The 23,355-nt window shown below is 37.2% G+C and overlaps 1 protein-coding gene across 2 annotated transcripts in view; it reads left to right on the forward strand.

Annotated features, from left to right (window-relative positions):
• Positions 1-23,026, forward strand: part of LOC123650045 (cytochrome P450 2C18-like) — a 44,337-nt gene extending 21,311 nt beyond the window's left edge. For both annotated transcript variants that reach the window (XM_045568440.1, XM_045568439.1), the window contains exons 2-9: positions 3,262-3,424; positions 3,587-3,736; positions 6,123-6,283; positions 7,448-7,624; positions 11,986-12,127; positions 14,402-14,589; positions 19,645-19,786; positions 22,471-23,026. In XM_045568440.1, coding sequence (XP_045424396.1) covers positions 3,262-3,424; positions 3,587-3,736; positions 6,123-6,283; positions 7,448-7,624; positions 11,986-12,127; positions 14,402-14,589; positions 19,645-19,786; positions 22,471-22,652 — 1,305 coding nt within the window. In that variant the 3' untranslated portion in view covers positions 22,653-23,026. The remainder of the gene's footprint in view (positions 1-3,261; positions 3,425-3,586; positions 3,737-6,122; positions 6,284-7,447; positions 7,625-11,985; positions 12,128-14,401; positions 14,590-19,644; positions 19,787-22,470) is intronic.
• The last annotated feature ends 329 nt before the right edge of the window (positions 23,027-23,355 follow it).

The raw sequence follows: 23,355 nt of genomic DNA on the forward strand, positions 1-23,355 counted from the left end.
CACTGGGTGCCCATCATGTGGGAGGGGGATGGTGGGGGTGGGTACCTTCACAACTAATGGATGCACTGTAGTGGGGAAAGATATGCTTGTAGGCCTGACTTGGATGAGGCAAAGCCATTATATGTAACCAAAATGTTTGTACCTGCATAATATTCTGAAACCAAAAAAAAGAAAAAAAGTGAAATATTGCTATAAAAAAAATCCTTCTGTTTCTCCATTATTTTAAGCCCACAAGTATATGTTGTAGAGAAAATTTTTAAGGTATAAAAAGTATAAAAATGTAAAAAAATACAAACTCAGCAAATTTTATTTTTAAAGATGGTTTACCCATTTTAGATAAATTAATTTTGTAATGTGTAAAATAAAGGATTGAAATGCAAAAAAGTAAATAAAATATATTCCTTGAAGCATACTGTTACAATAGATCATTGTAAAGCAACATAATCCCTACAAACTTTGATGTTTCTGTTGCTTTTTCTAGTCTGTTACTGTCAGAAGCAGTAGAATCAGGTAATGAATTTAGTGAGTAGAGGAACATTTGGGTCATTGTATGGTAGAACCAAAATAATATAGCGGCAATGGTTCAGAGTGCTATGTCCTGTCTTTGTATTGCAGCAATTTGGTATGATTTTTGGCTCAAGGTAAATGGTAGGAAAACTGTGTGCGATTAGAGATTTTATTCAGTAAGTCAGAATAGCCATAGGTTTTATTCAGAATAGCCATGAAAATTGAACTTCTCTGAATAATGAATTTATGTCTGACATCAAAGAAATAGCTACAGGTTCAGGATGAGCATAAGTGAATGAAAGAAACAAGTGATCAGTCAGGGCACAACTGAAGGTATGAGAATTCTTTTGGATTCTGCAGAAAGCTGCTCTCTGTGACCCAGAATGCTGGTGGATGGAAAATGTTGTTCTGGCAGGAGATGTTACATGTCCTGGCACTGCCTCTGTGATGCTGACTGTTTCACCATCAGTAATAACAGCAGATCCCAAAGAGGTCTGGGCATTAGAATCATCTGTTGTGACTTTTAAAAATATAAGGTTTTAGTGTTCAACCAGGGGTACTGAGTGAGAATCCCCATAGCTAGATCTACTCATGTGATCCTGCAGCAGTCAACTGGGTATTGGTCTCAAGGCAGACATGAGGAACTGATAAATTGCTCAAGGGTCACAGTTTCAACAAGCAGAGATTGAAATTTGGATATTGTGCACATCACCTCTGGGACACTGAAAATGAATTTGGAATTCTCTGACCTGACTTTATTTGAAAAATAGGGCAAATAAACCTGCTAAATGTACTGAGGTCGAAACTTTTTAAATTGTAAAATATTAAAGGGGGACAAATGTTTTTGTTAAAGGGATAAATTGTGTCATGTTGAAGCCAGGGCTTTGGTTTACCTGTCAGCAGAGCAGTGTTCATTGTACCAGATATATATGTTTTTATTTCTCACAGTCCTTCCATTCTCCCCCCTTCTTGATTTCCAACATCCTTTACATCTCTTTGTGGTGGTGTTTACCGATTCTTTACCTCCACTTATTAGTGAGAACATGTGATGTTTGTTTTTCATTCTTAAGATATTTCATTTAGGGTAATTGTCTCCAGTTCCATCTAAGTTGCTCTAAAGGGCGTTATATCATTCCTTTTTATGGCTGAGTACCACTCCATGGTGTGTGTGTATGTGTGTGTGTTTGCCTTTTGGAAATTATGACTTCTTTTCCTTTGACTAGATAACCAGTCATGGTATTGTTGGATCAATTGGTAGATCAACTTTTAGTTTTTGATGAATCTTGATACTGTTTTCCATGGAGATATTACTAGCATACAGTCCCAACAACAGTGTATAATCATTTCTTTTTCAGTGCATCTATTGTTTTTAGACATTTCTATAATGCCCATTCTGACGGGAGTAATATGACATCTCACTGGATTTTATTTTTAATTTCAGCATATTATGGGGGTACAAAAGTTTAGGTTACATATATTGCCCTGGCACCCCCACCCCCCGAATCAGAGCTTTAAGCCTGTTCATCCCCTGGACAGTGTGCATCACACTCATTATGTATGTATACACCCATCCCCTCCCCCGCCACATCTGTTCCACACCCGATTAATTTATTGCTAAATGTGCTTTTAGGTGATGATCAGTGAAACCAATTTGATGGTGGGTTTTTAAGTTGAATTTCTGTGATGATTAGTGATGTTGAGCATTTTTCATGTGTTTCTTAGCAATATGTCTATCTTCTTTTGAGAAAACTCTGTTCATGCCTTTTGGCCACTCTAATGGAGTTAACAGTTTTTACTTACTGACTTGTTTGAATTTGTTGTAGATGATGGATGCTAGATATTTGTTGGGTGTATAGTTTTCAAATATTTTCTCTCATTCTGTAGATTATCTTTTTAATCTCTTGATTATTTTTTTTGCTGAGCAGAAACCTTTTAATTTAATTGCCCCATTTATTAATTTGTTATTATTGCTGTGTTTGCCATCTGGGTCTTACTGATAAATTCTTTGCCTAAGCCAATGTCTAGAAGAGTTTTTGCTAATTTTCCTTCTAGAAATTTTATGAATTTAGGTCTTACATTTAAGTCTTTAACCCATGTTGTATAAGTTTCTTATATTGCAAGAGAGGGAGGGATCCTGCTTGATTCTGTTGCATGTGGGTATCTAATATTCCCAGCACTATTTATTGAATAGGGCATACTTTTTCCAGCATCTGTTTTTGACTGCTTTATGATAATTCAGTTGGTCATAGCTATGTGGTTTTATATCTCAGGTCTCTACTGTGTTCCATTGGATTATGTCACTAATTTTACACCAATGCCATGATGTTCAGGTTATTATAGTCTTGTAATATAATTTGAAGTCAGGAAAGGTGATATCTCCAGACTTATTCTTTTTGTATAAGTTTGCTTTGGCTATTTGCACTCTTTTTTATTTCACATGAAGATTAGGATTAATTTATCTACATCTGTGAAAAGTGACATTGGTATTTTGATAGGATTGGCAATATCAGAATCAATTGTAATCTGTATACTGATTGCCTGGGCCATTGCAGGGCACACTGGAGTTCATTGATAAGTGGCCGCTATGACTATCACCATCACATTTATGCATAAAATTCAGACATATTTGAATCTGAGTGTGGCAGAATAAAAACATTAAATAATACAGTGATACTATCAGTCTGAATCAGGCACAAAATGTCGACCAAATACTTACTTCTTTTGCTGTTATTTGCATCTTGCTTCCATTTCCAGTTCTCACAAGTCTATGGCCCTGTGTTCACTGTGTACTTTGGCATGAAGCCCGTTGTGGTGTTACATGGATATGAAGCAGTGAAGGAAGCCCTGATTGATCATGGAGACGAGTTTTCTGGAAGAGGCATTTTCCCACTTACTGAAAGAACTAGTAAAGGACTTGGTAAGTGTACATGTGCCTGAGTCAGCAGTGGTAAAGTGGGTAGGGAGGATGGAAACATAGCTTGGTTGGGCAGTGCTTGGCCCACTCACATGACTGTGGAGTGTCAGCTCCCTCCTCTTTGCCTGGAATTTCCCTCCTAGTTTCTGTTTCCCATTCTGGTAGGAATCATTTTCAGCAATGGAAATAGATGGAAGGAGACCCGGCGCTTCGCCCTCATGACCCTGCGGAATTTTGGGATGGGGAAGAGGACCATTGAGGAACGTGTCCAAGAGGAGGCCCGCTGCCTTGTGGAGGAGTTGAGGAAAACCAAGGGTAGGTGACTCTCTACTCTGTATCACTGATCTCTACAGACTGCTGTCTGCCCTAATGACATCCTTGGACACAATCAGGGGTGGCCAGATCTTTCATTATGAGTCTTGGTTGTCTGCCCTGTAGTGGAGGAGGGAGGTCTGAAGCTGAGACCCCAGGGAGCTTGAGTGCATCTGGGCTGTGTGTACAGGCATGATTGTGCATACAGTGTGGACATGAAAGGTCATTTAATCTGATGTTCCCCTTAACTTTGTTTCTTTCTTTTCAAATCAGAAATCATGAGTATAGGTTTTGAGTTCATTTCCAGAAAGTGCTAAAGCAATGCTTTTTCCATAACATAAATGTAAGTTACTATTTCAGAACATTTCACGAGAGAATACATGGCAAATGGTCATGGTGGGAGTGACCCTATCACGCACTTATAGAGCACCTACCACGTGACCTGTGCTTTCATTTAATAGGACTATGTTTGCATGGTCAGCCTCACTGACATGTCTGGGTGTTTCTTCCAGGCCCTGCTCAGTTCTGGCCAGTGAGGATTCTATGTACGGTTTTACTTGCTTAGGTATATCTCAGTGCAATTCTTATTAGTTATTATTTCTGTAGAGATTCAGCACTATTCAAAAAATACCAGCATTACTTATTTCTTGTTTACCATTACTAACTGTATGGATTTCTCTTTTTTGAGCAAATATATTTTGTAGTATAATTCTGAAAAACACACAAATAACAATTTATAAATTATTTGTTTAGATTTTAACTATTATAGAATCTTGTTTAACTATTATAGAATCTTGTTCTATAACTATTATAGAATCTTGTTTAGATTTTAACTATTATAGATTTTAACTATTATATAAAATCTATCATAATAGATTTTAACTATTATCAATAACTCTTTACCTTTTCTTTCCTAAGAGTACTTTGGCTCTGTTTTCAGTTTTTATTATCTCTGTTCCCTCTGTTTATTGGATTTAGTTTAGATTTTTATGGTAATTATTTTCCTCCCATTCCCAATTCTACTAACCTATCAAGGGCAGGTTACAATGAATCTCATTTTCAGTTCGTATTATAAATTACCTTTTTAAGGATTCTTTCTTTTAAATGAAGTGAAAGGAAAGATTGAAAATCAGATTTTATCTGTGCCAATGCACACACATACAGACAGAGGCACGCACACACAGACACAATCCCAAGGCTTCGCAAATTACCTTCCTCCTCTTTGGCTGAAATACAACTTTTTCTGAAAGCTTAGAGACCTGTAATGTTGAAAGGAGCCTGGCATAGAAGCAGCTAACTCAACAGATTTCCTGTTGTTCAATGCCCTACCATTTATTTGGAACACTTTTGATTGAGGTCCTTCTTATTTAGGGTCTTCAGATGTGTGTTTGGGAGATTTTACATATAACATTTACTGATCACTTTATTACAACATTTTCATGTTAAAGACACCCTACCAAAAGAAAAAGACAGCCTTTCTTATAATATAATTTCATTACCTGTAATATGACAGATTTGGCTTAAGTTATGGTTAAATTTTAAAATTTATTAAAACATACTTCTTTTGATGGCTATAGAGAGCATTATCCCAGAATCCACAAAGAGTGGCTTTGCTCTAATGAATTAAATTTGGAGGATGATTGGAAATTATGGAGGCCTACTTACTAGGGAAGGAAGTTTTTAAAAAATCATTGAAATGAGAAATGAAAAGACTTCATTTATCAATACTTTGTTGGCTTGCCTAACTTGCATTTATATTTGAAATAAAAATTACTCATTTTATTTTATTAGATACACAAATCCATCTTACATTTAGTGTTCATTTGTATTAGCTTTTCATCTCCTGTAATGAGGTTATATTGTACTTTTCACATTTGTTTTTCACAGTGCAGGAATTCACCCACAGTCTCTCTCTCTTTAGATACTTTCTACTGCTTCAACACAGGATTCTTTCAGCTACCCATTATATATAAATACTTTGCACGTCCAAATTATTCACTTGTTTTCTATCTCTGTGCTTCAGTGTTCACAGGCTTTGAAGACAGACCTGACTCTGCCCTACAATCTTGGATCAGTAGCTTTTAAAAATGTTTTCTGTTTCCTTCCAAAATAATATACACCTTGGTTTAAAAGGGTATAAGTAAAAGCAATGGATGTGAATTGCCACATGTGAAATTCCATTATTTAACCTGTGAGGTTTTAATGTGCAACTGAGATTTAAGGTGCAACTAAAGTTTATTGATTTCATGTGCACTGAATTTAATTTTTGATGTTAGGGGAATTTGTTGATCAGATATTGCTTAAAATGTCAAAATTACCTTTACCTGTTGACAAAGGCAAATTATTTTATATTTTAATGGTATTTAAAAATTGTTCTGAATTTATTTAGCCTCATCCTGTGATCCCACATTTATCCTGGGTTGTGCTCCCTGCAATGTGATCTGCTCCATCATTTTCCAGAATCGTTTTGATTACAAAGATGAGATTTTTCTTGCCTTAATGGAGAGGTTCAATAAAAACTTCAAAATGCAAAGCTCCCTCTGGATCCAGGTGAGTCTGGGATTTCTTTTTCCTGAGAAACTACTTATGCTCTTTTCTCTGACAAATCCAAAATTGTACATGGACCAAGCTGTCAGGTGCATGATTGAATACTGCTGTCCTTCCCAGAGATTTATGAAGTGACCATCTGGGATAGATGGGTGAGCCCTTTATTTTACACACAGAAAGTGAACGCCCAAATGTAGGGCTGGATTTCGAGCCCATTAGCTCCCTGATCAGTGGCTTTTCCACTCACCCCCAAAGCCCTACTTCTATAAGGTGATAGCCCAAATACACCTATGTTATTCGATGCACATCCAGGCCCTTTTTGAAGACTTCCATTACCCGCACGTCTTGTCCTCAACAATTAGAGAACTCTTCATCCTATTACTTGGCAAAGGTATCCTAATTTAGGAAGAGAATATCTCCTTCAAGGACTGCAACTATTTGGGACCATAGGAACTGTCAGGAAACACTGCCTAATGCAGGGGTGTTTGATGCCTCAGATGGGAGCCTAGCTGACAAGGTAACTGTGTTAAGAATGACAAAATGAATGTTTTTATGGTGCATGAACCAGAAACAAGCATCACAATGCTACCCTGTGCTGAATTGGCATGATGTACACTCTGCCTAAAGAATAATTGTTTGGTCTTAGAGAAGTTATTGAACTAGTCTGATGTACTGTTGGCTTTCACGATACTTTTGAGAACCACCCTCCTTCTAAAATGCTGATTCCATTTCTGAGGCTGCTTTAAAGAAAGAAAAACAGCAAGGACCAGTTTTCTGGTCTCAGTCAGGTTGCCCAACTCCCTTAACCTCTGCTGTCATCTACAAAATGCGAATGCTAATAATCCATGCCGTGTTTACTTACAAGCTCGTAGGGAAGAATTGGTTTGAAAATTGAGAGAACTGATGGAAAAGTGTTTTATGCAATAAAAATGATGTATGAGTCTAGGAAATGATTAACAGTTTTGATTCTCAGGTCAGATTTTTTCCTTCAAATCTTTTTATAAGCATAGAGGATTACTTTATATGCACAATAAAAATATCTTTGTCAGTATCGACACCATGTTTTACACATGGTTGAAGCCATAATTTCTTAGCACAGCTTGATATATGGTATACATGTTTTTGTTAAATGTTTTTTATGAAATAAATTATTGTGCTCTATTTTAGCTCTGCAATCATTTCCCTGTTCTCATTGATTATTTGCCTGGAATTCATAACAAACTATTTGAAAACATTGCTCGTACAAAACGTTATACTTTGGAGAAAATAAAAGAACACCAAGAATCTCTGGATGTTAATAATCCTCGGGACTTTATTGATTGTTTCCTGATCAAAATGGAGCAGGTAAAATGTTACAACAGTTATTTGATTGTTTGTGTGTTGTGTAGTTCATTGAGTAGTTCTTTAATGTATTTGGGTCTAAATAATCAGGCCTCAATTCTTGGCAAGCATATAAAATGCATATTGTATTTATGAATCTGCACTAAGCATCATAGAAAATGTACAATTAAATTGTCTCATAGGTACAATGGATAGACTTCTTTAAATAAAAATAATCTCCCTGAAGAGAATAGAATGCACTTTCCATATGAAATGGAAATAATTACAAAGTAGTTAGAAAATAGAAAATATAATGCCATTAGGTGAAGATGGGCAACATCACTAGATACAGTGTATGGAAGAATGGAAAAGAATGGCTCAACATATGTGGGCTTCCTCAATGTCCTGCAGATAGAAATGACCTGAAAATATTTTCGGTGAGGTATAGGAGCAGAGTTTTTAGATGGTCTGAGTGGTTTATGTACAGGTGTAAAAGTGTGTGGTGGGAGAAGTAGGTAGATGGAAACGGGAAGGTGTAATTGAGTGTAACCTAAAATGAATTTGCACAGATAAAGACTTGGAGGCTGCTGTCTATCAGGTAACAGTGATGAATCCTGTCATCACTGTATTATTCATTGAGAGGCTAGTTTTTCTCTATTGAATTGTCTTGGCATCCTTGTCAAAAACCGATAGACTACAAATGTGAGGGTTTATTCTTGGGCTCTCAATTCTACTCCATTGATCTATATGTCTCCTTATGCCAGTTGTGCAGTATCTTGAAGTCTTAATTACTGTAGCTTTTCATTAAGTTTTCATATCACAAAGTATGAGTTCTCCAAGTTCATTGCTCTTTTTCCAGACTATTTTGGCTATTCTGAATCCCTTGCATCTCTGTATGAGTTTTAGGATAAGCTGGTCAGTCTTCACAGAAGCCAGTGTGTATTTTGACAGGGGTTGCATTAAATCTGTAGAGTAATTCAGGAAGTGCTGACATTTTAAAATTCAGGCAAAAGTTATGTAACATGCAATGAGCCTATATAAAGTATACACTGTAGTGGAATTTATTGTATTCACAATGTTGTGCAACCACCAGCTGTCTTTAGTTTCAAGACCTTTTCATCACCCCAGAAAGCATACCAAATGCATTCATGATCACTCCCCATTCCCCACCCCATAATGTAGTAACCTTCCATCTGCTTTCTGCTTCTATGGATTTGCCTATCATGGACATAACATATAAAAGGACCCAGAGTGTATGTGACCATTTGTTTCTGCCTTCTTTCACTTAACATAGTGATTTGGAGGCTGACCTACATTGTAGAATGTATCCTTATGTTATTCTTTTTTGTGGCTGAATAATCTTGCGTTTTCCATGCACTCATACAACAATTTAAGTTTCATCTGTTTATGGGCATTTGTGTATTTATATTATAAATAATGCTGCTATGAACATTTGAGTAGATCTTTCTTCAAGAATATTTTTCACTTTTCTTAAGTATAGTCCTAGGATTGGAATTTCTGAGTCCTATGGCAATTTTAGGGTTATCTTTTTTAAAAACAAGTAAGCCTTTCTGCAGTGAATGCAACATTTTACATTCTTACCAGTAATCAGCAAGGATTCCTATCTGTACATAATTGTTACTACTTGTAATTTTGTAATTTTTGTGCCACTGAAAGTGATTTTGACTTGCTTTCCCTTCATGACCAAAGATATTGAGCATCTTTTCACATGCTGTTTCTCATTTACATATCTTCTTTGCACAAATGATATTCAAGTCCTGTGCTCATTTTTTAAATTGAGTTTCATTTCTCCTTGTTGAGCTGTAAGAATTATTTATGTAATCTTGATATTAAACCCATTAAGGTGTTTAATTAGTCCATATTAAATAAATGATATGAAAATACTTCCTCCCAATCGGTAGGTTGTCAGTTTACATTTTAATTATGTCCCTTGATGTGCAAATATTTTAATTTTGATGAAGTCCAGTATATCTATTTTTTCTTCTGGTCATTAAGTATCAAATCTATGAATACACTGGCAAATCTGAAGGCATTAAGATTTACCCCTATATTTTATTGTAGGACTTTCATCATTTTAGTTCCTATCCTTGAATTTTCATCCACTTTCAGAATTCTTTTGAGTATGGTGTGAGGGATAGGGCCAACTTCTTTCCTTTGCATGTGGTTATCCAGATGTCTGACCACTGTTTGTTGAAGAAACTCTTCCTTTACATTGACTGGTCTTGCCATGCTTGCTAGAAATGAATTTGTGATACATATGAAGATTTCTTTCTAGATGTCAATTCGACTTGTATGATTGTTCTTGATGTCTCTCCTCTTGCCAGTACCATAGTGGTTTTTTTTTTTATTTCAGCTTATAATGGGGGTACAAAAGTTTAGGTTATGTATATTGCCCATTTCCCCCCCACTGATTATTATACCTTTGATTTGGAGTTTTGAAGTTGGGAAATTGAGTACTCCCCTGTAGTTACATATGAATTGGGGATTGGTTATGCCATTTTTGCCAAAAAGGCCATTATGATTTTGATAGGGATTACATTCAATATTCACATCAGTTTGGAAAGCAATTGCCATCTCAATAGTATGATGTCTTCCAATTCTTGAAGGTGGGAGTGGTTTTCCATTTATTTAGGTATTCTCTATTATTGTTATTATTGTGAGCAACAGTTGTCAGTTTTCATTGTATGAGTCTTTCCTGAGGTTCCCCTAAGGTTCTCAGGTCTTTTCTCCTTTTGGATGCTATTGTAAATTTAACTATTTACTTGATTTAATTTTCAGATTGTTCATCATTGGAGTATAGAGACACATCTTAATTTTGCATTGATCTTGTACCCTGAAATATTGCTGAAATCATTTATTTTCTATAGTTATTTTCTCTCTGGATTTTATGGACTTTTCTTCATATAGACTCATGTTATCTTCAAATAGAATTAGCCTTACTTCTATCTTTTCTATCTAAGTGACTTATCTTTTTCTTGCCTGATTACTCTGTCTAGGATCTTCATACTGTATTGAATACAAGTGGTGAAAGTTCACATACTTGGGGTTATTTTTTCTGGGCAGAGAAACATTGGGTAGTGGCTTGAAAATTTTGAGGGAGAAGCCTAGAAGCCTAGATTGCCATGCCTGGAGTGTTAAAGGCAATTCTAGTGTAGGCTCAGAAGTAGACAAGAATTTGTACAGAGAGCCTAAATCATCTTAGAGAATATTTCAGTGATATTGTTCAGAATATTGAGAGAACAAGGAATATTAAAGGCCATTCTGATGAGGTGACAGATGGAAATGAGGAACAAGTTATGGAAAACTGGAATAAAGGTTTTCCTTGTTACAAAGTTGCAAAGAAGTTTGCAGAGTTGTGTTCATGTCCTAGGGCTTTATGGAATGTGGATTTTATGAGCAATTAGTTAGGATATCTGGCAGAAGGGATACCTAAGCAGCAAATATTCAAGGTGCTGCCTGGCTTCTTTTGGCCACTTACAATAGAATGAGAGAAGAGAGATGTTTTCAAGGTGGAATTTATTGAGAAGAAGGGAAACAGTGGCAAAATTTCAGAAATTTCCAGCCTGGCCAAGTATAGAGTCAAAAGGCACCTTTAGAAGAGCAAACCAAGGAATCATTTGCTTAAAAGGATTAGTGTGTATAGAAAGGGGGCAGGTGCTATTCATCAAGACAGTAGGAGGATGACCTCAAAGGCATTTCAGAGATCTTCAAGCCAAGCTGGGACCTGTACAACAATGTTTCCAGAGAAGTGCCAGAGGGACCTCAGCATTTGTTGCCCTTCACAATGTGGGAACTCTGCATCCTGCCTATAGGACTAGCATTCAAGTCATTTCTCAAGAGTAGATTTGTTATCAAAGCAAATTTAGCCCCTTCTTGCTCACTTGCTCTAGCTCTCTCTTACCCTTCTGCCTTGTGCCATGGGATGACATAGCATGAAGGGCAAAACCAAAGGTCAATGTCATGTTCTTAGACTTTCCAGCCTCTGGAACCATGAGGAATAAACAACTGTTTTAAATAAAACACTCAGTCTGTTGTATTCTTTCACATAACACAAAATGGACGAAGAAAAGACAACAATGCACTTTTGATTATATTTTGGCAAAAGAAATACACTGTCTGGCTCAAGTAGAGGCAAATAGTCTCTATAATGAAATTTATAGGCATTCCAGGGACAGGGAGTAGGAAATGAAATTTCAGTCAACTCATCTACAGTTTCTAGCCTGCCATATAATAGTGTTGTCTAGTAATAAATGCTTCAGGTTACATGTTGTATAACCTTATAACAATGTGAGGTATTTTAAGTTCACTGTAATTAAATATTCTGGTAAATAATTGGTCACATAATTTTATCAAATGTTTCCTAGGAAAAGCACAATTCACAATCTGAGTTCACTATGGAAAACTTGGTGAGCACAGTAACTGATTTATTTGTTGCTGGGACAGAGACAACAAGCACCACTCTGAGATATGGACTTCTGCTCCTGCTGAAGCACCCAGAGGTCACAGGTATGAGCACAGATGATGAGCATAGTAAATTGCAGAAAAGATGTTGGGTAGATGTTGCTAGGGTCATCCATCTTTTGTTTACTCCAGGACGAGGAAAATTCTAGAAAAAGATACTTGTATTTGCCATCTTTGTAGACTATTCTCTCCAAGCATTCAGCCGAGTGAATGAAATCAAAACTTGTACCCCAAGTTAAAGGGTCATGGAATTTTTGGAACAGCAGGATAAAAGAGAAAAGCATAAAATCTTTCTGAGAATTCTATTAGGTCATGTATAAAGGAAAAGGTTCAGAAATTATCAGAATTCTCAATATTATTTTGTGTATTAAAATAAAAGTGTATGTTCAAACATGCATGGGATTGCCACAAACTTCATACTCTATTTTCTCTCTCTCCAATACTGGAGGCTGAGCTCCATCTAAATATTAATATTTGAAACTAAGTCAGAGGATGTCATGAGCTCCAGCTGTCAGGGCACCTCTTGTAGGAGAAGGAGCGTGTCAGGGAGGCTGCTGTGCACCAGCACTTCAGAAGGTGCTTGGTGGATAAGGCGTGTTGAGGGGAGACTCCAGGAACAAGGGAGAAGTGATCGATAGTCTGTGGTTTCCCAATAATTGGGAAATTATTAGTGAGAGTTTGAAACATCCACCTGAGCACTGGAAAGTAATTCTAACTTGAGCTATAGAAATTATGAATTCAAGTAAAAAGACATTTTATGCCCAAGAAAATACTAAAAATATAATGTAATCATAGTTGTCTTAGCAGGAAAGAATATTTATGTAGTCAGAATGATGTAAACAATGAATAGTGATATAAGCAGAAATTGTGGTCTAAATATATTCTGGGTAAATAGAATGAGAAGAATTGTGAGCGTGCAGGTATCTGTGTGTGTGTTTGTGTCTATATATGCTGTGTACATGGAGATTAAAATTCTCATCTCCTATATCAGGAAATCTTTAAATATTATTTAAGAATGGCTATGGAAAGGCTGGGTGTGGTGGCTCACGTCTGTAATCCTAGCACTCTGGGAGGCCGAGGTGGGTGGATTGCTTGAGGTCAGGAGTTCGAGACTAGCCTGAGCAAGAGCGAAACCCCGTCTCTACTAAAAATAGAAAGAAATTATCTGGCCAACTAAAATGTATATATAGAAAAAATTAGCCAGGCATGGTGGCACATGCCTGTAGTCCCAGCTACTTGGGAGGCTGAGGCAGTAGGATCACTTAAGCCCAGGAGTTTGAGGTTGCTGTGAGCTAGGCTGACGCCACGGCACTCACTCTAGCCCGGGCAACAGAGTGGGACTCTGTCTCAAAAAAAAAAAAAAAAAAAAAAGAATGGCTATGGAAGAAACAGAAACATTATTTAGAAATATTAACAGAAAGTTAGAAGAAGCTGCTAGAATGCTCAAGGTGGTCACATGTGAGATGTGGGAAGTTAAAGAGTGTACCATTCTAAATGCCACATGCATGCACACACAGAGACACACAGAAAAAAACACATACACGTAAAAGTGTCATATTGAGTAGAAAAAGCCAGGCCCCCAGGACTATATATTCTATGCTCCCATTTTGTCACATGCTAGGAAAACCAAAATGTAGTGACAGGATGCACATCAGTGATTGCCTGAAGCCAAAATTTGCGAGGTGTCAAAGGAAATTTTTTGGGATGATGAAAATATTCCGTATCTTGACTGTGATAGTAGTTACAAGAATGTCTTGAGTTTAAAACTCATCAAACTATACACTTAAAATTGGCGACTTTTTGTATGTAAGTGAGAATTCAATAAATCTCATTTTAAAACTCAAAAAAAAAAGAAACCAACCACATACACATATATAGATCCATTCCAATATATTTTTAAACCTTATACCTTATTTTGTCATTAATGTAATATTTGTTTTATGTTTTTCATTTTGCAAGGATTGCAATTTCTTGACTTAACTGTGTTGTGTTTATTTTTTGAAATATTTTGTTTCTTTTTATTATACCTAAAATAAATGTGGAACAACATAGGTTCTATGTTTATTATTTGTTAAAGTTGTCCTGGATGCTAATGTATATGTGTGTACTAATGCATTGTGATACCTAGTTTGCAGAAGAGTGGTGTGTATATATACATTATGGCAAATCTCAGTATAAGTCTAGGTGTACATATGGGCATATAACTCATGTATATAATGCTGTTGAGACACCTTCCTCATGCTTCATGTAATCTTACATTGTTATAACAAATGTGATATTTTTCTCTTTTTTCATCATTTCTTACTTGTGTCTTATCAGCTAAAGTCCAGGCAGAGATTGACCGTGTGATTGGCAAACATCGGAGCCCCTGCATGCAGGACAGGAGCCACATGCCCTACACAGATGCTGTGGTGCATGAGATCCAGAGATACATTGACCTGGTCCCCCATAATGTGCCACGTGCAGTGACCTGTGACATTAAATTCAGAAACTACCTGATCCCCAAGGTAAATTTGTTTGTCCTACACTGTACCTCAGTACTCTTGAATCCCCAAATTCACAGTCTGGTTCCAATCCTCTACCATCACAAGATGAGAAATGCAAAATTCATACATTAGGCAGCTTGATGGACATTGTGCTCTTCTGTTTGGGGTTATAAAAGTTTATAACAGGTCTTGGTTGCTGGTACTGTGTGTCTTCCTAGTCGGTCCTGCCTCATTAATACTGTTTTGGCTACTCTTAAGTGTTTATACTCTCAAATAGATGTTAAAAGTATCACTTTGTCAATTTCGCAAAACACTCTTTGGGAGTTTTAACAGGGTTATATTAAATCCATAGTTCAATTTGGAAAGAATTAACATCTTGATTCCTTACATCTTTCAATTTATGCATAGGGTTATGCTCCCGATCTATTTGGACTTTCTTCTATTTTTCCCATCAATGTGTTTTCAGTGCTGTGGTTTGCAAATCTTTGGCCAGATTTTTTCCTAAAGAATTAGTACTTAGTTGCTGCTGTAAACTTTTTATTTTATTTCAGCATATTATGGGAATACAAATGTTTATGTTATGTATATTGCCCCTGCTCACCTCCCCCCTCCCAGTCAGAGCTTCAAGCGTGTCCATCCCCCAGATGGTGTGCATCGCACTGATTATGTATGCATATACCCATCCCCTCCTCCCCCTTCAATCTGCCCAACACCCAATTAATGTTATTCCTATATGTGCACTTAGGTGTTGATCAATGAAACCAATTTGATGGTGAGTATATATGGTGCTTATTTTTCCACTCTTGGGACACTTCACTTAGTAGAATGGGTTCCAGTTCTATCCAGGAAAGTATAAGAGGTGCTATATCACCATTGTTTCTTATAGCTGAGTAGTACTCCATGGTATACATATACCACATTTTATTAATCCACCCATGTATTGATGGGCACTTAGGTTGTTTACGCATCTTTGCAATTGTGAATTGTGCTGTTATAAACATTCGAGTGCAGATGTCTTTTTTATAGAATGTCTTTTGTTCTTTTGGGCAGATGCCCAGTAATGGGATTGCTGGATCAAATGATAGATCTACTTGTATCTCTTTAAGGTATCTCCGTATTACTTTCCACAGAGGATGTACTAGTTTGCAGTCCCACCAACAGTGTATGAGTGTTCCTATCTCTCCACATCCATGCCAACATTTTTTGTTTTGAGACTTTTTGATAAAGGCCGTTCTCACTGGAGATAAGTGATATCTCATTCCTATAAACATTTAAAATGCCCTCTTCGTTTCTCTATACCTGTTATCTGGAAATACCATTGGTTTTATCATTCTGATGCCCTCATATGTACTAACCTTGCTAAGTTGGTTAATCATTGCTAATAATTTGTTGGTAGAGTCATCTGGAATTTCTATGTACATTATCCTTCTGTTTATGTTATTATTTGTTTTATTTTTATTTTCCAATTCCTGTGTCCTTATTTTCTCTTTATTGTATTATTGAACTGGTGAAGATTATGGGATAGTGTTGAATAGAATGCTGATAATGGGCATCCCTCTTTCATTTCTGATTTGTGGGAAGGGATGGAGGTTTAGTACTTCATCAATGAGAATGCCGCTCTTAAGTAGATTTGGGTATATATTCTTCACGACATTAGGAAATTTTGCTCCCTTCTCTTTTTTTATATAATTTTTGTCATGAATGTGTGGATAATTTTATCAAATGGTTCCCAGCGTCTCTTGGTATGATTATATATTGTCCTCACTTTCCTCACTAAATATGCATAAGTCTATACACATAGCTGGATTTGATCTCCTCCATATTATAGAGGGACTTTTGTATTTTTATTCATAAGGGCTTTTGGTCTCTAATCTCTTCCTCACATTTTTTTTGTCAGAGTTTGGTATCAAGATTATGATCATATATAAAAATAGGTGAAAAATGTTCCCTAATGTAGGTCTGTTTTTATGATCATCTCCTCCCCCCACTTTTCTTCTCCTGCCCACTTAGATGTATCATTGAAATGTCTAACAACTTCTAGATAAATACAAGATATTATATATGAAACAATGCAGAATTTGAGACAATGTTTATCTTCTTCCAGAAAGGGAGCATTCTCCTCTCATGGCAGTCATAATGCTGCAACACCTCTTGCCCTGACTCCGAGGTGGACATGATGTGAACACAGTTGATAGTTAACTATAGCCATGAGTGTACCTCTCTGATGTTTTCCCATCTCTGGATCTTGAGACCAAATTTTTTCTTAGCAGCTATACAATGCCTTTTTCACATGTTTTCCATATTCTTCCAGATGTTCCAGTTGCTATGCTACAGGCGACTCTATTTCACCTGACCTAGGACATATTATTATTAAAATTAACAAATATATATATATATATATATATATATATATTGTATTTTCATGGGACAAAAATAAATGAGATTGGTAAGTTTGCAAATACGTCATTTCTTGAAGGACATAGAATTGATAACTTTACCAAGAGATTATGGGGCTCTCCCTAAGGTCACTGATTGGGCACAAGGATTAACATTTCAGCTCATTCTGTTTTCACCAAGGACATGGCTAAGAAGGAATTTGCTTCTCCCTATTCAGGTCTGAGGGTAGTAGTAATGAAACTTGGTCTCCTGTAGCTATCTATGTGGGAAATAGACTTAGGAATCAAGAGAGGGATATCCACCTCCCCACCCCCATCCACTGCATCAGACTGAGGGCCTGTCTCTGGGGAGCACTGAATCTGCTGAGATCTCCCATTCACCAGGCAACATTGGGCAGCTCTTGCTGTGCCTGGTGAGTTTTGAATGGAGAGAGCCCAGAGCCCAAGGAATGACCATGCACTTCCTTCTGTGCAGGACAGTCTTGTAGAGAAATATGCAGGTGTTTGGCTAATTCCATCCTCTTACAAGTGAGATAAATAGACTCTTTTGCCCCAAGCTGGAGCCACTAATCTAGGTGGAGATAATGGTCTAAGACAGAAGTTGCCCAACTTTTTCTGTAATGGCCACATAGTAAATATTTTAGACATTTCAGGCCATAGGTTTTCTGCTGCACTACTGAGCTCTGCCAGTGTGGCATAGAAGCAGTCAGAGACAATGTGTGAACAAATGAGGAAGGATATGTACCAATTTTTATGGAGAATGATATTTAAATTTCATATATTTTTTATATGTCAAAAATGATATTCTTTGGCATTTGTAAAAATATTCTTACTGATGGGCTATGCTAGAAAAAGAGCTAGGTTGAATTCATGCATGGTCTCGCAAGTACTATGTTTGTGACCACTAGAAGACATTTCTGTTCAGTAGAAATTTATGCAATGATGTGAGGCTGATTGTGCTTTTGTGCCATATATGTGAAGAATATTTGCCACCAAATGGCTCAGAGATTTACCTTTATCTTTTTATGGATGTTTTATTGTCTTAGCACTTCAATTTAGATAAAGACACATTTCAAGTTAATTTCCATTTATGATGTGGAGTAGTAATGGTCATACTTCAATTTTTTCCTTATGAATTTCCAGGTGTTTGAGTATCATTTTTTGAAAGTATACTTGCTTTTATATCTTTAAGAAACATTTTCATATATTACTTGTTTAAACATTCAGAGAAATAATTTAAAAAATTAAATTATAGGCATTTAATATTACAAATTTAGGGATAGATTTTCCCCACATTTGTACTTAAAAAATTTAATCTAAATAAAATTAAAACACATATAGACATATATGTCTATAAATATGAAAGTGTGTATATATGTACTTTTATATCTTTCTATCCATTTCTCTATATATCAGCACTTGCCCAGGTAGGCCCCAAGAGTAAAGATTTTCTCCTAACTTAATAAAGATAGCATTGACATTCAAGAATTACTGTTACAATAATATGATCTAATATACAGCCTATATGTAAATTTTTCCAATTTTACTAGAATTATTTTAGCTTTTATCCTCTTACCATTTACCCTCCAGTCAAGGAACAAGCATATAATTTGCTTATCGTGCTCTTTAGTTGCCTGTGATCAAGGACACAGTTACTTTCCTTCATTTGTTTCCTTTCAGTATGTTGACCATTTTGTGGAGTCCAGGCTAGTAGCCATTTAAAATGTTCCTTAGGCTGTTTTTCTGTGATTGTTTTGTAAAGATTAGGTTCCAGTTATGATTTTGGAGGAATAAGACATAGGTGCTTTGAGTATCACACAGAATCTCATTGGTGAGGTGGGGCACATATGTCCCTTGTGCCATTATTGGTTATGCTCATTTCTTCAGTAATAAGGTAGTATCTGCCAGATCTCTGCATTGCAGAGGTTTTGCTCTTTATGTATAATTAATAAATATCCACGGCACAGTACTTTAAGACTTTATGTAAATCCTGCTTCCCACATGACACACCCAATAATTTCAGCTTTAATTGATGATCCTGACCTGAATATCACAAACTGAGCATTTTTTTTTCTAATTTCATCATCTCTTCTATGGTTGTAAGTTAGGATCAATCTCTAATGAATATCTCCCCCATGATTTTATACCAAGACAAAAAATCCTGCTTGGCAAAGATAAACAATCAGTTTATTCCTGCTACTGTACTTCTTGTTTTCATGTTAGATGATGTCATTTTAAACTTTACTAGATTGTATGATCTATTTTAAAAGAATCCTATGAACAGGTACTGTGGATATTTTAAGTGCCAACAGAGATTTCAATTTTACACCATAGTCTAGGATGTGTGAAAACTGAAGTGATGAAATAGTGCAGCCTGTGGGGATAGACCCTAGCTTCCAACCTTGATGATAAGGAGAACAGAGTCGGAAGGTTTATCACCCCAGTGACCAAGCGCTCAGGATTTCAACTGTGATTGGAGAGCACTGCGGCAAATCATCACCACCGATCTTAAACTCATCCTTGTTGATTCCTGGGTCTGTGTGTCTGGAACTGTTTCTGCTCTTCTTTGGACCTGTGTTTCTTCATGTATAGATTAAAAGATTTATCTAGGTAATTACTATTGTTTCTTACAGCTTTGTGACTCCTTCATAACTTGGTTACCAATGTCTATTGCTTCCAGGGAACAACCATATTAACATCCCTGACATCTGTGCTGCACGATAACAAAGAATTCCCCAACCCAGAGAAGTTCGACCCTGGTCATTTTCTGGATGAAAGTGGCAACTTTAAAAAAAGCAACTTCTTCATGCCTTTCTCAACAGGTAATAGAAATTTATTTCCTTTGTTATTTTAGAGGACCAGAAAACTTTTTGGGATTAGTTGGAATTTACATGATTTCTTCTCTGGGGCTGGTGGAAATGCTCCTGTGCATGATCAGGAGCATCACTGCCAACACCTATGTCCTTCCATCATCATTAGACATCCTCATCATTGGGCCAGAGTCATCATGGTGCTTTGGGGAGTTAAACTGGTTCTTCATAGTCAGGAAGGCTGAAGTATAGGTAAATGGAATTCTGCCTTGGATACATCACTGAGGTACTCAAGAACTCCTCCTAGAATGCAAAGCGTATTTAGACTTTCCTCACGTGCCACTGCAAAGGTTCTCACTCTGCAGTTTCACTGAGTGTCTTCCACTTAGTGTCCTCATCACCCATCTGAGCTTTGTGGATTCACATGTCAACAAGCATAGAATGGGAGCTAAGATGTGGAGAGATAGGAACACTCTTACACTGCTGGTGGGACTGCAAGTTAGTACAACCTCTGTGGAAAACATTTGAAGATACTTCAAAGAGCTAAAAATAGAAATACCATTTGATCCAGTAATAGCACTACTAGGCATCTACCCAAAGGAACAAAAGACATACTATAATAAAGACATCTGCACTCAAATGTTTATGGCAGCACAATTCACTATTGCAAGGATGTGAAAAAAACCCAAGTGCCCTTCAATCCATGAATGGATTAATAAAATATGGTATATGTATAGTATCAAATACTACTGAATTACAAAAGACAATGGTGATCTACCACCTCTTATATTATCCTGAATAGAGCTTGAAACCATCCTCTGAAGTGAGGTGTCACAAGAATGGAGGAATAAGCATCACATGTGCTTGCCATCAAATTGGCACTAACTGATCAACACTAAGGTGCTCACGTGGTAGTAATATTGAATGGAGGTTGGGGGATGTGGGTGGGTAAACTCACCACTAATGGATGCGGTGAGCATTATGTGGGTGACTGGCACACCTCTAATCCTGGCTTGGGTGAGGCAAAGTCCTAACAAGTAACCAAAACATTTGTACCCCTGTAATATCCTGAAATAAAAAGAAAAAACTCAAAAAAAAAAAAAAAAAAAAAAAGCACAGGGCCTGGTGCAGTGGCTCACGCCTGTAATCCTAGCACTCTGGGAGGCCGAGGCGGGTGGATCGCTTGAGGTCAGGAGTTCAAGACCAGCCTGAGCAAGAGTGAGACCCCGTCTCTACCAAAAATAAAAAAAAAGAAATAATTTGGACAGCTAAAAATCTATATAGAAAAAATTAGCTGGGCATGCTGGCGCATGCCTGTAGTCCCAGCTACTCTGGAGGCTGAGGCAGTAGGATCGCTTAAGCCCAGGAGTTTGAGGTTGCTGTGAGCTAGGCTGATGCCATGGCACTCACTCTAGCCCCGGCAACAGAGCAAGACTCTGTCTCAAAAAAAAAAAAAAAAAAAAAAAAAGCACAGAACTGGCACCAGAGGGCCTCACCCCCACTTAGGAAAGCAGATGAATAAACAGCCCATTGTAATTCAGTAGGACTGGGCTGTGAGAGAAGAAAGCAAAGCACAGGCTGCTGGGTGTATAGGACAGAGGGAAAAGCTGCCTGCTTCTTGCTCTCTCATACCCTACACTGAGGCATAATAAGCTGGAGTAAGCAACATTCTAACAGCAGCTACCTCAAAGGAGGCAGAGAAAATGGAAAAGAGAGAAGACAGGGCATTTTCTCTAAATTAAAGATGTTAGAACCTTTGCAAACTAACCATGGGGCCAGGGAAACATTGTGAATGAGGCTGGATCCTCTGCAATGATTTCACAGCACCCTGCTGTTCCTCCAATCATGACCATACATCTTGGGTATTGGATCTCCACTCTTTCCACGTGTGTGCTGAGTTTGTGGCTGTGGAAACTCCTCTATGCTGTCAGCTTGTATTCCTGCTTTATATCTGGCAGTGTAGATAACAAAATGACAAAGATGGAAACCTCCCTTCAAGAGTTCACATTTTAGACCAATAGAAAAATCAATAAATGAAATAAATAAATAGGCAATTATGATTTCAGGTAAACTTCATTGCTTCGCTGAAAGCAATAATACTATGCTTGGAAACCCAGAGAGAGACAGGTTTTATTAATTGAGCGCATGACAAAGAGAGCAAAGAACAAATGACATTTGACCTGTGACCTGAGTTTAGTCTCTGAAAAGTGCATGTTGGTCAAAAGGAACAGCATAGTATAAAACTTCAAACTTCTTGTTTGGAGGCTGATGAAGAGTGTGTATGGCTTGAGCTCAGCATAGAGAATATGAAGAGTGGAAGGAAAGATCGTGGAATTTCAGACTGGGAAGAGGAAACATGAGAATATGGATGTGGTTTTGTAGATATATAGATTTAAACTCAAAATGTCAAGGGAGCTGTTATAATGTGGGAATACTTAATGAATTGGTTGGTATGGAGCTGTTATTCACTGACCATTTGTTGAATGAAGGGTCTTTGTTAAGATCAGATGTCAGGTGGATGGCAAGTGTACCTATTCTTTGTTCAGTTGTCTATCCAGTTAGCTTTCCATCCATCCATCAATTCATTCTTCCATCCAAACATTCATCAAAGAGTGACAGTCACAAACACAGTACCTGTTACAGTCACAGTTGCACATCAGTGGTAACTAACTTCCCCTGGTATTTCTTACTTTCAGGAAAACGGATGTGTGTGGGAGAGGGACTGGCCCGCATGGAGCTGTTTTTATTCCTGACCAGCATTTTACAGAACTTTAACCTAAAATCTTTGATTGATCCAAAGAAGCTCAATGCCACTTCGAATTCTGGTGGTTTTATTTCATTGCCACCCTTATACAAGATCTGCTTCATTCCTGTGTGATGAAGGTCAGATCATCTGCCTGCTGTGGCTGTCTTCTGCCTCTCTTTCTTATCAATGACGTCCTCCACCTCTTTGCTCTTATTAGGGATGTCTTCTCTGACCTGTTGTCTCACATCTCCCAATTCCCTTAAGATGCAGTGAACATCCGATGTCCATTAAGGTGATTTTCTGGAATTTTTCATACAACTGTATCTGTATCTGCTCTTCCTCACACTTTGTAACACAGTATTTATTGCCCCATGTGACAATACTTACCTAGTGTTGAGTTGTTAATATGTTATCACTAGAAAACACAGTAAAATGATTAATGTACGATAATTCAGAGCCATTTCTCCTGTGCATGTTTTAAATAAAAAGTATTATTAATTGCTGAATCAGATTGCAGACGTTCCTTCTTTTGTGCATAATGCAAGTAGGAAATTAAAGAAAACAGAATTCCCGGAAGTCATGCTGGTCCTCATAATGATAAACACTGAGAGGGACAAAGGGGAAGAGGGCAGGGAAGCTCTCTTGGAGGAGTTTTTCCAAGAGTTACTGGAGGTTTGCATTTGAAAGAGAGAACCTGTGTCCAGGGGCAGCTCTAACCTTTATATTGACAGGATCAGTGACAGTTAGGAATGGACATTAAGTGTTGGAATTCCTGTTCTCCCTGAGTGTTACTGTAAATGCCAAGTAAAGATTTAGAATGCTCTTTTCACCCTCT

This window comes from Lemur catta, chromosome 14, assembly GCF_020740605.2.
Source record: "Lemur catta isolate mLemCat1 chromosome 14, mLemCat1.pri, whole genome shotgun sequence".
Classification (NCBI taxonomy): Eukaryota; Metazoa; Chordata; class Mammalia; order Primates; family Lemuridae; genus Lemur; species Lemur catta.